The sequence below is a fragment of the Chiloscyllium punctatum genome, chromosome 17 (genome assembly GCF_047496795.1).
Source record: "Chiloscyllium punctatum isolate Juve2018m chromosome 17, sChiPun1.3, whole genome shotgun sequence".
Taxonomy (NCBI): Eukaryota; Metazoa; Chordata; class Chondrichthyes; order Orectolobiformes; family Hemiscylliidae; genus Chiloscyllium; species Chiloscyllium punctatum.
The window spans coordinates 74,047,648-74,063,865 of NC_092755.1; the positions used below are offsets into that span (position 1 = coordinate 74,047,648).

At 38.5% G+C, this 16,218-nt stretch overlaps 1 protein-coding gene across 11 annotated transcripts in view; it reads left to right on the forward strand.

Moving 5' to 3' along the window:
- LOC140487978 (lysine-specific demethylase 2B-like) overlaps positions 1-16,218 on the forward strand; it is a 223,067-nt gene that overhangs the window by 180,649 nt on the left and 26,200 nt on the right. For 8 of the 11 annotated variants that reach the window (XM_072587462.1, XM_072587460.1, XM_072587468.1 and 5 more), the window contains 3 exons: positions 3,541-3,765; positions 10,896-11,054; positions 12,913-12,999. In XM_072587462.1, the coding sequence (XP_072443563.1) occupies positions 3,541-3,765; positions 10,896-11,054; positions 12,913-12,999 (471 nt within the window). The remainder of the gene's footprint in view (positions 1-3,540; positions 3,766-10,895; positions 11,055-12,912; positions 13,000-16,218) is intronic. The other 3 variants (XM_072587464.1, XM_072587463.1, XM_072587467.1) reach the window with 1 other exon arrangement.

A 16,218-nucleotide genomic window follows, 5' to 3' on the forward strand; every position in this document is an offset into this window, starting at 1 on the left:
GGTGGATAGAGTGGTCAAGAAGGCATATGGTATGCCTGCCTTCATCGGACAGGATATTGAGTATAAGAACTGGTAAGTCATGTTAACATTGTACAAGACATTGGTTCGGACGCATTTAGAATACTGTGTACAGTTCTGGTCGCCACATTACCAAAAGGATGTGGACAGTTTGGAGAGGGTGCAGAGAAGGTTTACAAGGATGTTGCCTGGTGTGGAAGGTGCTAGTTATGAAGAAAGGTTGAGTAGGTTCGGTTTGTTTTCATTAGAAAAGGAGATTGAGGGGGGGACGTGTTGAGGTTTACAAAATCATGAAAGGTATAGACAGGGTGGATAGAGACAAGCTTTTTCTCAGGGTGAAGGATTCAATAATGCTTTCAAGGTGAGAGGTGAAAAGTTTAAGGGGGATACACATGGCAAGTACTTCACACAGAGGGTTGCCAGCAGAGGTAGTAGAGGCAGGCCCAGTAACTGTGTCTAGACAGATGCATGCGTAGGTGAGGAGTAGAGGGATTCAGATGCGTAGGAATTGACTGGCAGGTTTAGACATTACATTTTGGTTCAGGCTTGGAGGGCCGAAGGGCCTGTTCTGGGCTGTAAATTTTCTTTGTTCTTTATTCTCTTCAGGTTAACAATGTTGGAATATTGCGTGCAATTCTGGCCTCCTTCCTATCGGAAAGATGTTGTGAAACTTGAAAGAGTTCAGAAAGGATTTACAAGGATGCTGCCAGGGTTGGAGGATTTGAGCTATCGGGAGAGGATGATCAGGCTGGGGCTGTTTTCCCTGGAGCGTCGGAGGCTGAGGGGTCACCTTATAGAGGTTTACAAAATTATGAGGGGCATGGATAGGATAAATAGGCAAAGTCTTTTCCCTGAGGTCGGGGAGTCCAGAACTAGAGGGCATAGGTTTAGGGTGAGGGGGGAAAGATATAAAAGAGATCCAAGGGGTAACGTTTTCACGCAGAGGGTAGTACATGTATGAAGTGAGCTGCCAGAGGATGTGTTGGAGGCTGGTACAATTGCAACATTTAAGAGGCATTTGGATGGGTATATGAATAAGATTCATATGAATACGAATAGGGTTTGGATGGATATGGGCCGGGTGCTGGCACGTGGGACTAGATTGGGTTGGGATATCTGTTCGGCATGGACAGGTTGGACCGAAGGGTCGGTTTCCATGTTGTACATCTCTGACATGCACATTCATTTGGCAGTTAGAAATGCAATGTTAGCATACATTTCAAGAAGACTACAATACAAGAGCAAGAATGTATTGCTGAAGCTGTACAAGGCTCTGGTCAGACTGTATTTGGAATATTGAGAGCGACTTAGGACCCCATATCTAAGGAAGGTTGTACTGTCTTGGAAAGTTCCAGAGAAGGTTTACAAGACTGATCCTGGAGATGAAGGGCTTTTCATATGAGGAGCGGTTGAAGAGTCTGGGTCTCTACTCAGTGGAGTTTAGAAGAATGAGGGGGGATCTGATTTAAAAACTACAGCATGCTGAGAGGCCTAGATAGAGTGGACGTGTAAAAGATGTTTCAACCAGTAGGAGAAGCCAGGACCAGGGTAGTACAATTTATTTTGGGTAGCTGAATGGTCTTATGCTGTAAATCTCTGCACCTTTTATGTAAATTATTCTTTTAGATTTTTAAAAACCTTATTATTTGGTCACCTACTCATCTAGCTGCTTTGGTTTAATGTTACTTGTCGCGTATCAGCCCAAACCTGGAATGTTGTCCAGATCTTGCTGCATATAAAACCTGCACTACTTTAGTATCTGGGGAGTTGAGGATAGTGCTAAGCTTCATAGAATTATCGGCAAAAATACCCTTTTCAAACTTTCTAATTGAAGCAAGTTCATTGGAGTAGCTGAAGATAGTTGGGCATTGGGAGCTAGCCTGAGGGAATTTCTGCAGTGATGCTCTGGCGCTGAGATGATTCACATCCAGCAGCCATAACCACCTTCATTTGTACAAAGCATTATTCTAACCAGTAGAGGGTTTACCCCTCATTTCCATAGACTTCCTTGGAGCCATACTGGGTCAGATATTACCTTGAGGGCAAGGGCACACACCCTTATCTCCCCTCTAGAGTTTAGCTCTTTTGTTCACGTTTGGAGCAAGGCAGTAATAAGGTCAGATCACTGGTGAAACTGAAATGGAGTGTCAGGGATCAGTTATTTCTGAGGAAGTGCATGCTAAGTAGCACTATTAACACCCCCTTCCATCAATTAGCTAGGTTGGATTTGTCCTGCTTTGTGTGGACAGGACACAACAGTTTTCCACGTTGCCAGGTAGATGCTGCTATAGCTGTACAGGAGCAGCTTGGTTCTGGACATGTCTAATTCTTGAACACAAATCTAATGGGACAGTTCATTGCTAGAATGTAGTCACATTTATCTATGAATAGACTCTCTTCCCATTCCCATGCAACCACTTCCCAAAATTCCCAAAGGATTTATACTTGGTCTCCAATGATTCTGTTGTGTTGCCTGAGAGTAACACCACCTGTAGGGACAAGTGCAGCTTCCACATTGTATATGGCAGCACCAGATTCTTGTTGATGCTTTCACCCACATTGAACCAGCTTCATGCTCTCAAGTTGCTTTTTGGTGCAAAAGACTAGGCAGGAAATTGTATGCGATTAGAACTGACACAGGAAGTGTGTTATGATGTCAGGAAATGCGCACCAGTTATAGTATGGGTTTTATTCTGCTGACAGATGAGCATTTGAGAAGGAAAGTAATGACGACTAATGTCATTTATGTATGAGGCTGTGCCAGGGACCTCATCTATATGAGGGAATGTATTGATTCAGTTTATTTGCTAATTCTCATAATGTGTATCCACTTGAGGTGTTACTTAACGTAAGCAGAGGCTGTGTTAATTATTTCTTCAAAATGTCAACAGTAGAAATTTGCAATGGCAGTTTTGTGATTAATTTCTGACTTTTGACTCCAAACAACTTCTAAGGAGAAAGCAAGAAGCAACGACAAGGAACAAGTTGCTTTTAATCCAATTCAGTTAATCTCATTGCCTAGTTACTTGATGTGGTTGTGCTGGAAATCTCTAATATTTGCTGCATTGTTTATATAAATAAAGTCTGAGGGAGTCTAAATTCCTTTAAAACATTCATATTTACAATTAATCTAACTTGTGATATTGATAATATGTTTATCATATTATAAAACTACTGAGTATTATTGCTAGTCTTGAAAGAGATGTACAGTAACCAGGGAGTGGCCTGTTGGTACATCTTTCACATAATGAAACACTTCTGCAGTACTGACGACTTGGTGCTGGGATATAGATTTAGCTAACTTTTGTGAATTAGCATACTGATTTGTCTTTTTGCCCTTATGGTATATCCTTTTTCTATGACTATGCTATGAATACGGACATCGGTACAGCCATTTTAAAGAACAGGGAAATTCTCATTGCCTTATACTAAATTTTGGTACTTGTTTAAAATCTGCAAAACAGAAATGTTTGAGCAAACTGGGGTAATTTAGATTCTGCTTTTTTCTTAAATGTTTTACAGCATAGAGCAGTAGGAAGGCCAAAAGGAAAGCTTGGAACTTCTGCAGCTGTGAAGCTTGCTGCGAACAGGGCTACAGCTGGAGCGCGCAGGAGGAGAACAAGGTGTCGAAAATGCGAGGCATGCCGAAGAACAGAATGTGGGGAGTGCCATTTCTGCAAGGACATGAAGAAGTTTGGAGGACCAGGGAGAATGAAGCAGTCCTGTATCATGAGGCAGTGCATTGCTGTAAGTTACAACATGGTGAAATGTTTCAATTTTAACACATTTGTGGGAAAAATTGGCATGTGTTAAAGGTGATCAAATCTTTTTGGCTATTGCTTTCATACTAGCAAGTCTCTTACAGTTCTTGCCAGACCAAAAATGGATTACTGAGTCTTCATAAATTGTTGAAGTGAAAGATTTTAATCACAATAAAACATTGAATGAAGAGATTTTGGACCATTGCAATGCATCATCCTTGTGGACTGCTAGCATTTCACTCCAGATCAGTTATAGAGTCATAGTCATACAGCATGGAAACAGACCCTTTGGTCCAACCAGTCCATTTCAAATATAATCCAAAACTAAACTAGTTCCACCTGCCTACTCCTGGCCCATATCCCTCCGAACCTTCCCTATTCATGTACCTATCCAAGTGCCAGTTAAATGTAATTGTATCCGTATTCACCGCTTCCTCAGGAAGTTCATTCCACAAGCAAACCACCCACTGTGAAAAGAATTTGCCCCTCATGTCATTTCAAAATCTCTACCCCTTTCACCTTAAAAGTATGTCCCCAAGTCTTGAACTTCTCCATCCTTTTCCCCTTAACTCTATCTATGCCTCGCATTATTTTGTAAACTTCTATCAAATCGTCTCTCAACTTCTTACACTCGAGTGAAAAAAAAGTCCCAGCCTTTTTTTTTGTACCTCAAACCTTCCATACCCGGCAACATCTTGCTATATCTCTTCTGAACTCTCCAGCTTGATAATATCCTTCCTGTAACTGGGTGGGTGGGTGGGGTGGGGGGGGGGGGGGGGTGGGCAACCAGAACTGGACACAGTATTCCAGAAGAGGCCTTACCACTGTTGTGTACAACCTCAATATGACTTCCCAACTCCTTTACTCAAAGGACTGAGCAAGGAAGGCTAGCGTGCCAAATGCCTTTTTAACCACCAGTGATTGAACTGCAGAAGTGTGGGTTTCAAAGTATCAACTGAGACACAGTAAAATTATAGGTGCAGTATCTGATCATCCATCCTCTTGACCAAAACTTAGGAGCAGCACACATAAATATTCTAATTCAGCTGGTTACAGATTGTTAACTATTCTTCAAGTTAAAAGAAACCAGGCAGCAAAAGAATGTGTGCTCATTATCGTAAACGGCGAATGCTTCAAATGAATTTGCAGGTCTCCAGTCAACTTCAGAGTATCTTTTTTAACAAAAGGGAGAACCAACATTTGGTGATCATTTTGAGCTGAGTTAATTTGTTTCTTTTAGAATGATGAAATAATCTACAAAACTGCTTTTAAAATCAGGCAGGAAAAGCAGGCAACATTCCTGATTTTACTAAAAAACTGCATGTGTAAATATTGAATAGATTTGGCCAGAATGCTCCTCTGTTCAGTAGCTGACTGACTCTGTCAAAATTAATATGTTAATTTATAGTCACTTGACTGAGTGCTGGAAAATATCTGATGTTCTGGAACTTTATTGGAAGGTAATCCAGGTTGTGTAGAATTGGGATGGCAAAGTGGTTGAGAGTGAATTTGCACTGTAAGATTGAGGAGAGAAATGCATACCTGCAAGTGCCATAAATGCAAGGGGCATTCTTTGGGAGGGCCTGCAGTAACCTGCCCTCCTTGCCTGTTCTTTTTCCTGTCCCATCCCCAAAACGTTCATACCCTCAGATATTTCTTCACGTAGTATACTTTGGAGAGCAGGGTCGTCATATTACCGTACTCCATTTTCAAAGAAACAAAAACACTGTAATTTCTTAATGAGTCACAATTTCTTAATGAGTCACTGATTCCATGGTGGAATGGTAAAGGTATATCCGGAATGCTGTAACGGCCAGAGTTCCAGGATTTTGACCCAATGACAATGAAGGAAAGGTAGCAAAGTTCCAATTCAGGATGATAATATGACTTGGAAGAGAGCGTGAGGTGGTTTGTGATTTCTGTGTCTGTCCTTCTCGGTGGTAGAGGTCACAGCTTTGCTCAGTTTTATATGTTTTGGATTTAAAACTAGCAAATGATTCATATTTACAGTTTTTGCCAGCAGAAATAAAAATGCATTTTTAAATAAATTATGAAAATTATTGGAATTAATTTAGTCAGTGTTGTATGCAAATTGCTATTAGTGTCAAGAGTTAAGAAAAGACTGCTGATGACAAACAGCAATGAATAGGTGGATTGGATGTTTCTCTGCTGCTTTGCAGCCATTTCCTACTTAGTTTTTCACTCATCAGTGAGTTAGCTGCTTGGAAGGCATTAAAACTGGGGATTAATAAGCACAATCGTCAGCAGTTAACTCCTTGTTGATCAAGTCACATTGGATGAGGCATTTTTCAAGTAAAGCAACCTAGCTTTGATCTTGATCTTAATTTCATCCAGTCTCAATGGCACTATGAGCTCAATAATAGGTCACCTAGATTTTTAAAAAAAAGCCTTTTGATGTTAAATCCATGATATTGCTTTATAGTTTTAGGCTTCAGGTACTTCAATCAAGTTGCACTTTTCCCACCTGTTGACCAACCTGTTATTCATTTCTTAGGGAGCATTTAGCTACAGTAAACCTTTTCAATGCATTGTTCACACAAGTGCGGTTCCAACATAATTAACTCAAAAATCCCCATGAGAAAGTCCAAGTTAATTTCACCTTTCCCCTGCTGTCCTATAGGAAATGCTATAGTTAAGTTAGTGTTCATGTTACATCTTTAACATATGTCCCTATATTTTGTTGAATATAATTTACTTCCCCTTTCTCTACTTTAATTTTTCCCTTCATACTTACATTCCATAATAATGCTATTCCAGATGTCATGTCTCTTGAGGTTGTTCACTAGAAAGCGAGCCCCGCTATTCTTGGCTTTTTCATAAAAATGCAAGATGCTATCAAAGTATGCAAATTTCCTCAATGTACTTGCATTTATATCCAGGTTAACCGAAAGCAGAGACCAGGGCTTCATTACAAGAATGATTATTTATTATGGATAAATAGATTATAGCTACAGATGAACAACTATGGACTGTTGACACAAAACACTACCACTTAAAACTCTGACCTCACGATACACCTCCCCTGCGCACACTTAGACACCTTGATGTTGTGGGTGGAGGGAAAACCTGGGAAACTGTTCAATGGTTCCTGACCCCAGGGTTTGCTGACATGATCTCTTTGGCTTACCAGTACTTAATGTTCCTTGAACTTTCTTTTCCAGAGATTTTCAGTTGCTTACATGAGTCAAATAATAACTAGAATCATAGAATCCCTACAGTGTGGAAGCAGGCTATTCAGCCCATCGAATCCTAACTAACCCTCCATAGACTTGTAAAATTTCTGACTTTTTGGTCAAATGCAACATCTTGTAGCATTTGATGATGCAACTTGCCCTGTTTAGATGCCATTTTCAGTTCTCACTTCCTGCACTGCAAAAACTAGACTGTGCAAGTTCCTGAAGGTAAAACAGAGTGGATACCTGGTGGCTACAGCTCATCAAGTGCCCATCTTGACCAGCATTCTGCTGTCCTACTTCTTTCTGCATGTTCCATGGTCACCATCCTCATGGACCTTTTATCCACATAAATCCACATCGATAAACCACCATTGTCACCATGTTTGCTCTTGGACCAACCCAGCCACCACTTCACACTGTCAAGCTGACCTACTACTACCAGTTTGTCTTGAAAGCAGTGGTAGTTGGCAGCTTGTGATGGTGCAGTGCACTGAAGAGTAAGTGGTTCATTCATACGGGGGGTTGAATACGCTTCTCTAACAACCATGTTACATCAATATTACCACAGTTGGTCATCACAGAAGGAATTGGTCACAATAGTGGCAAGCTTGTCTGCCTCCCTGGGCATGGGTTCACTCGCAGTTTAGTTGCATAATTATCGAAGTGAAAGCTCACATGAAGAAATTCACCCTGGACCATAGCAGACCAGATGCTGTGAAACTCACTCAACACCACACCGCAAATAGATAAATCTATCCCTGTTTACAGGAATATCTTAGGCTGTTTCCTTCTTAAAGACAATGTAATGTAAGGTCATGTGAATTGCACAGAGAAAGTGAGGACTGCAGATGCTGGAGATCAGAGTCAAAGGTGAGGTACTGGAAAAGCAGAGCAGATCAGGAAGCATCCAAGGAGCAGGAGCGTTGATGTTTCAGGCATAAATCCTTCACCAGGAATGTGAATTACACGGACCTTGTATCAAGGGTAAAACATTGAGACCGTAATGCTCTGTTATCTTTGAAATTCAAAACACAACTCTTTACAACAGCATATTCAACACTTGCCTAAGAATTTGAAACTATATTCATCTTGCACTTTCTTCCCAATAAAACTATAAAACCATCTCTCGAGTCAAGGCACTGAAATCAGATTATTGGCAAAATTCAGAGCACGTCACATGAGCTCCTTTAATTTATCATAAATTTCAGACACCTTTCAAAAGCAGTCTTACACCTCCAAGGTTTATAAGATTGTATATTTTGAAAGTTTGAGAGTCGGTGGAAATTGGGGGAAATTTTCTGCTAGCTGGAATCGTATCTTGCACAAAGAAAGATGGCTGTGGTTACTGCCGATCAGTCAGTTCAGCCTCATCTTGGCAGGAGTTCCTTAAGCCAGTGACCTAGGCCTAACCATCTTCATCAATGACCTTAACTTCCGCATAAGGTCAAAGTAGTGATCTCGCTGATGGTTACACAATGTGCAGCACTCCTCAGAAACTGAATCAATATGTACTAAACGTATTTATTTGTAATGCTGATTCATGATTGTAGAATTCCCCCTCTATCGGCAGTAAAGGTTGCCTTTTACCAATGGCCTGCAGGAGTTCAAGAAGGCAGCTCACCAATGCCTTGTCCATCCCTAATTGCCCTTAACAATAAATGCTGGCCCAACCAGTGAAGCACACATCCCTTGAATGTATTCTTAAATAAAACTGATCAAATGTTTGAAATACATCTTTTGGACTGTTTTGGGCATTCGTTGTAGCAGATCCATTGACAGATTTGCTGAATTGTAATGATTGTGTAATCCAGATTAGTGAGAACTATTTGGGTATTGGGGAGAAAAAAGAAGAATATGGCTAAGCTCTTACAACGAGTCATCTCAAGCATCGTGGAACAAATGACTATCTGTGTGCTGTATGATTCTTTGTTGAAACTATAATGTATGATTTGATCTTTCTTCGATGCCTCGATGCTCTCCGACTATGCATTTTGAACTAAATTGAATGGAAGTAAATGTACACAAAAGCAACTACTCCCCAATAATAATGTCTTGACCCTCTGAGCTCTAGTAAGTAGGCTCAATGCAGGCTGAGAACTTGTAAGAATCTGCAATTAAATGAGCCTCAGGAAATTGCATGAGGCTGGCCATGTGCAGTCTTGGCAACTGCAAAGGTAGCTGTTCTCTGATTCCACCCTTGAACTAAAGCCTATATTTTTATGTGCTTATTCTAATTTGTATTTTTTATGCTATCATGTATTTACACTGCATGGAAACAACAGCCAGAAAATCTGTCCATCCTGTTAACTTCTAATTGTTTAACTCAGTTAATCTACAGTGTTTGCTAAATAGAAATTTGTGGTTAAATAGGATAAGTAGAATTGATGTTTCTTCCTGACTTGCTATGCTGTCATGTTCCCTTGAAGAAAATATTAAATCAGATTCACAATTAGCTTAAACATTGCTGGCACCATTTAATTCAATAACTAAACAAAAGTACAAAGTTGAGGTTAGTTCTGTTATTTGATGTTTGAAGCAGTTTCAATTGTCTGACTAAAAAGTATTTGCTTTAACCAGTCTTGGGTATGCTGTACACTGAGAAACTTGCAGAATAATCCTGCCAAAACTTTATTGCTTGTTTTAATAGAGAGTGATTGAAGCAAGTAATGTAGCTGCATTTAAGATGCAATTAAATAAACATGAGAGGAAGGGAATAGAGGGTTAGGATGATAGATGAAGAAAGAAATGAGGGAGACTCAAATGGAAAATAAACCCCAATGAAGATTGACTGAGATACATGGCCTTTTTCTAAATATTCTGCACAATCCTGTGTCTGTGCTATACATCCTATGTAATCCAGTGTCAGAGCATTGAGTTAACATTGTCTTAAGACAAATTAATGTTGCTTGTATTGAAATCAAAGTGATAGCTAAGGTAAGATATTGCATCACCAAGCGCTCATGGATTTCCATATTATCTGGTGCTAAAGGAATATTATGGAGTACAGGCGATTTTGTATTGCTCTTGCTTTTCTGTTGTTTCAGAGAGCAACCTCCTGCTCTTTTTATTTTAGAATTACACATGTTTATAAAATATCTTTATTGATAAAATACCTTGATTGCATAAAAAGTGAAATGACAAGTAAATGCAGTAAGGGTAGAACTAATAGAAGTGAGCTGTGTTAGTCAAACAGGTTTGAATTGGTTTTTGTAGACAGATAGTTGACGAGGTGGAGGACTGAAGACGGCAATTGATAAACAAATGAAAGTAATGGTTAATGCAGAGCTAGTAATGTAGAAGGTATATGATAACAAAGATCTGAATGAAGTTGTAGATGTAAGATGGCATAGAGTTGTGGACATGTTTGAATTCAAATCTCTTATTTACAATGTGTTGGAAAGCAGGAAGCAATGGAAGTTGGCAAATATAGGCTTGCTAGAATAGTGGGATAGCATTGACAGCTCTATAAGATGCGACACTGGATTGGCATTTTATGGACTCCTCAGCTTAATCCTATTTGGAACTGAGTGCACTAAGAAGAAGGAGAACTTTGAGTGGTGTAAATGAGGTTTTGTTGGAATATCTATGTTTATTATTCAAGAGCAAATACATTAAATACTTTGTAAATACTTTGTAGTGCTTTGTAAATTGAAATAAAAAGCAATACACTGGAAGAAATGAAATTAGGTGAGGGAGATTTGTTTCTCAGAATGACTTTGGAATGGCCACAGATTCGAAATTTAAGGCAGTATGCAAAAGTGATTCAAACCACAGTCGTGTGTTCGGACATATAACTGGAATAGTTAAATACAGTTCTACAAAGATAATGCTAGTATGGACTAGGAATAATTGCTGTGGGTTATGATGGCATGTTGAAGTATCATAGATGGCAGTTTTACGGTGTCTGTTTTCTCCATAGCCGGTCCTGCCACATACAGCAGTCTGTCTCATTTGTGGAGAAGCAGGAAAGGAGGACACTGTGGAAGAAGAGGAGGAAAAGTTCAATTTTATGCTGATGGAATGCTCAATTTGTAATGAAATTGTGCATCCTGGCTGCTTAAAGGTAAAGCAGTTAAAGGTAATTCTTTCCCTTCATTTTTTAAAAGTACTGACCATTGCTGGAATACTTTTTTTTAATATTTAAGCTGATTTCCAGCAGGTCATCAAATAGTTCTAAAGGAAAATTGGAGGAAACTGTCATAAAAAATTGTGTATTGTCATCAGTGTGAAATAGAAGTCCATAGATGTATAAATATAAATAAATCTCCTTAGTGTATTAGTTGCTAAAGTGGGTATTTTGTTCGTAATTAGTTTGTGATAAAACCTTATAACAGCTACTTACCTTGATATAGCACATTTAATGTAGACATTTATCCCAATGTCCATTGTCTTAGGTTTTTTTAAACCTTATCTTTATCAATATATTTTGTAAGACTCCAGGGATTCTGTGAAGCAGTGTGAGAACTGCAAGATTAAACCTAAAACACTGTTCTATCATAATTTATACTTACAGGTGATTCTGCGATAACACAATTGACAAATTTAGGACACTTTCTAAAGTGCAAACTTTAAAAACATGAGTTGGCTGTAACTCGATTATATCGCAGTTTCTAAAGCGCTGTTTTCTATAATACGGGGTTGCACACAAACAAGAATTGCATTATAGAAGAACTACCTGTATTTGTAATTACTTAAAGATTCATATTATGCACTTATTTAAAGATATAGCTTTATTGTTTTGTAAAAGCGACAAAATATTTTTCACCTTTCAGTAAAACTTGGAGTTATCAGTTTATGTCCACAATTCAGTAGTGCAGCTGAGTAGTAGCAGATTAACCAGTCTCCATTAAGCCATTTAACATGAAAATAGAGGCAATTAATTAAAATTTGCTTGACGTCTCAGTTCTGGTCACCATTGTATTTCTGAGCACACCTTTAAAGTGCATTGTTCAGCTTTAAATGTTTCACATTTCCCAGTGAACTTGATTGTTACTCAGTCAAAATCCTGTAACTTTCTGTGTGACAGCAACATTTCGCTGTGTAAGTAATTTTCTGGATTCCATAAGAGTGATCTGGACTTTATGATACTGACTCCGTCCGCCCCGATGAAGGGCTTATGCCCGGCGTCAATTCTCCTGCTCCTCAGATGCTACCTGACCTGCTGCATTTTGCCAGCGCTACACCTTTCAACTCTTGACTCTCCAGCATTTGCAGTCCTCACTTTCTCTCCATCCCCCACCTACTGACGTAATTAATTCAAAGCTGATCATTAAAAAGCTGTGAAGTAAGAGGCTCTCCAGCAAGATTTGTGTGCACCATGTGAGATGGAAACACTTGTCTTCTATGCATCGAACAGTAAACGTTTCCGAAATATCGCGACTGTGAAACTAGTGCACTCTACCATATCTGTTTTATCTGAATAAGTGCAGTGCCATAGCTTAAACCTGACTTCCAACACAATATTTTTGACTATAAAGAGCTGGATTGAGCACGTTATTACTGCTGGAAATTTGCCTTGATTTAAACTTAGAGGAAATCTACACCTTTGTACTCTTTACCCTGCCTTGTTTGAAATAAGGGACACATTCCATATGTGCCAATAGTGCAAAACAATATGGCTGATGAGTGTAGTTCATGATTTGAAATATGTGCTGTAATCAGAAATATTTTATTTACAGTGCTCTTGTTTATAAAGATTTTGCTAATTGTTTTCCATCCTGTTTTGTTTCTTCCCATTCCAAAACCTTGAAAAGTTCTGGAAAACAGCAATCCGATTAACATGGTCTTCATATAATATCAATGTACGAAACTCCTTATCAATTGTTAATTGTATTTTTAGTAAGAAATATTATTTTGTTCATCTGTGCTGCTGAAGCATTAGCAATTATCACAGTTGACTTTTATTAATGACGTGAACTTCCTGCACTTGTTACTAGGTACAGGATGGCGATGGAGTTGTCAACGAAGAGCTTCCAAACTGCTGGGAATGTCCAAAGTGTAACCATGAGGGAAAGACAGGGAAAGTAAGTTTAATTAGAGTTTTCTGCCCGGCCTGTTATGACTGTAATTTAGTGAGTGGGTTATTGTAGCCAGATCCTCATTGACTTTCAGCAGCTGTCACTTGATAATGACGAGGATTTGGAACGAAGGCTGGTTCCTTCCCACTGCCTTAAATGGAATCATGGAAGACTGATCAGTGGCTTAACAAGCACTCTAACTCGACCAGACTAATTATTCAAACTGTAGCTTTGATTGATTCTTGATGAGCTGCAATAGCATGTGGTTATGTTTACAAAAGAGCATTTGGGGGAAGCACCCTTCACGTAGGGAAATATATTTTGAACAGTTTCATTTTTTTTTACAAATTAACAGTTATTTATATCTTAGCAGATAACTCTGACAGAAATTTCAGTCGACATTAGCATGAAACAACTGATACCCATCAAGTTTTATAGCTTTTTCTGAGGGAATCCTACATCAAATTTTACATGATATGATTCAACCTAGTGTTCAAATTTTATTTAAATGTTTTAGCAAATAATTTTATTTCATTTATGTACGCTCATAGATTGTTAATATTTAAATTTGACACTTATTTTTCTATGCAATATTTGGTACATGATGGTGACTGTATGCTGGTGTCATAATGCATTATGGAATGTGGTGCATGACCGTGTTCCCTTGGGTTCAGGAGTCGGTTGCCCAGCTTGGTCTGGCTACAGGGTTGAATGCCTCACAAACAAAGGTGATGAATAAATCTGTTTACAGGACAGCCTGTGTGCGTGAAATTCACTGCTGTTTGTTTTGGAGTGAGCTAAAGATCACGACTCTGATTCTGTTTCAGCTAAATTGTGTGTGTTCTTTGGCACCTTATCGTTCTTAATCATGTGTGTCTAACTCATGCATTCTGTGAATGCTTGCTGTGTCAGTCACTAGTTGACAGTAACTAGCATAGCAAACAGAATGGAATTTGTACATATATTGAAGCTAAAGCAATGCATTATTTTGGCCACAAAATACACAATGAAATAAATCCAACAGGTTGATTGCCTGAGGATTGTGTGAATATGTAGACTTCCTTTCTTTCTGGCATAGTTTGTGCCAAATGACGTTTTTTAAAAAGTATTTTTAATAAGGGTAAATTTGCAACAGGAATATACTTTTATTAATTGGCTGTGTTTTTCAGGAGATTACTGAGTTACTTAGTTTTTGAGGTATCAGTAGGGAACAGCGAAGAACCAATTAACAATCCCTTGAATAGGGTATAAATAATTCGATCAATCATCTGTTTTTATTGCACAATATCAGTGGGCTTTCATTGGTGCTTTTGGATTGCATTCTGCATTTCTGCCTGTTTTTTCAAAACTTATCATCAATGTCCTTGACTTTAGTTTTAGAAGGGCATTTTGAAATTCTTCCTTGCATAATGATAATGTCATTGTGGGGTCATAAATAGGGGATTGTTCACATTGGAAACTGACTAACTGGATGAAGTAGGATAATTATAATTAGTTTTAATAAGCTGAAAACTGAAGCTGAATTCATTAATGTAATTTTCCCTCAAATCATTGCTCTCATACCTAATTGTTCAGTCTTTTTGGAAAGCGGCAGATGTATTTACATTTTGGCAAATACAGTAGTTGTTACACAATGCAGCATGCATTTGGTACTCCCAAGTCCAGCCCAGAGATTATAAGAGTGTGTTACCATTTATATGGAGCAAAAGGGCCCCAGTTATTGAATTTGTGTACTTTTTTGCAAGTAGAGGAGAAAAAGCGTTTGAAGAGGTTGTAGTCTGGACTTCAAAGACAATGTGCCCAGAATATGAAAGTGAATAATAAATCAGCACAGTCTGTTTAATTGTCTAATGATGTGATCTAAAAACATTGTTCCCTAATAACAATGTTTTGTATTGCATTTCCTTCAGTCCTGACCATCATAATTCTCAAGTAGGATACTGACAATAGTTTTCTGATTTGGATCGCTATGATATGGAGTTGGGCTTCGTGGAACAAAAAATCATTCATGGTGATACAGGTTGTTCTGCTATAATGTGCGTTGCATTAACACGATTGACGAATTGGAGACACTTTCTACAGCACAAGCATTTAAATTGTGTGTTGGTTGTAACTCCATTATATTGCCAATACTTTAAGCGTTGTTTTTAAAGTGCGATTTTTCTATAATGAGGCGTTACACAAGAACGCAACCATCATGTTATAGATGAGCCACCTGTATCTGCCAAAAGATCCAGAAGAACCATGTAATGCGAACCTTGGCTCTGCCATTGAGAAAACACAGTTAGATTGGCAAAAATTGATTTGGCTTTTCAATTTCAATCCAGTCCATTTTCCACACAATGTTGTAAAAGACCTTAATCACTGTAATTAGAAATATATTTAAATGCATTTCAGCTGTTCTGTCATTTCCATCCATTATATCAATGAGTACCATAGCATTGAGCAAATAGTCCACAATCTAGAGTGAATCAATGAGATATGGTGGACACTCCCAACAAAACTAGTCAGTTCTAAAAAATAAAATAGAGAATCTGTAGAAAGTTAAAACCAGAACAATTACAACTTGTTTGACGTGCTCACATTGGCATCATTTAATTATGCAGTTATCAGAACTAGAAAATTTGCATTTTGCAACGACAAAATCTGTCATTACTGTAGTCCAAACAGAGTGAATGATCTGTCATTTGATCTAATCATGCATTTTTAGCTGATTCCTGATTAGGATCTCAGAATGATTATTGCATATACGCCTCTCTTTAGTGTTGTAAAATAGAAACTTACAATGAAATGCATTAATATGTGAATTATCATTCGATACTGACTTTTTTTTTTGCACATAGCCCAATAGATAATATTCCTACATTCATTGTGCCACTAAATGAAAGAACAAATTTGAATTACGATAGGGCAAACAAGATGTCTGATTGTACAATTATGTACATCATTGCGGCATGGGAGGAGACAGTTTGGTGTGTTGAGTCTATGCCAGCTGTCTGTAAAGTAACCCAGTCAGTCCCACCTTCCCACTGTATCCCATTGCCCTCCTCATAAGAAAATCCTTCCATGCCCAGGGTCAATTTAAAGAACCTTCGTTAGACTGCCACATCATTAGCAGTATATCATTCTGCAATAATTGGGCCAAAGCCCTTCACTGCATTGTAGCTATGGTGTAACTCGTATCTTGTATAATTCTAGCAATACTTCACTATTTTTATACTCCAT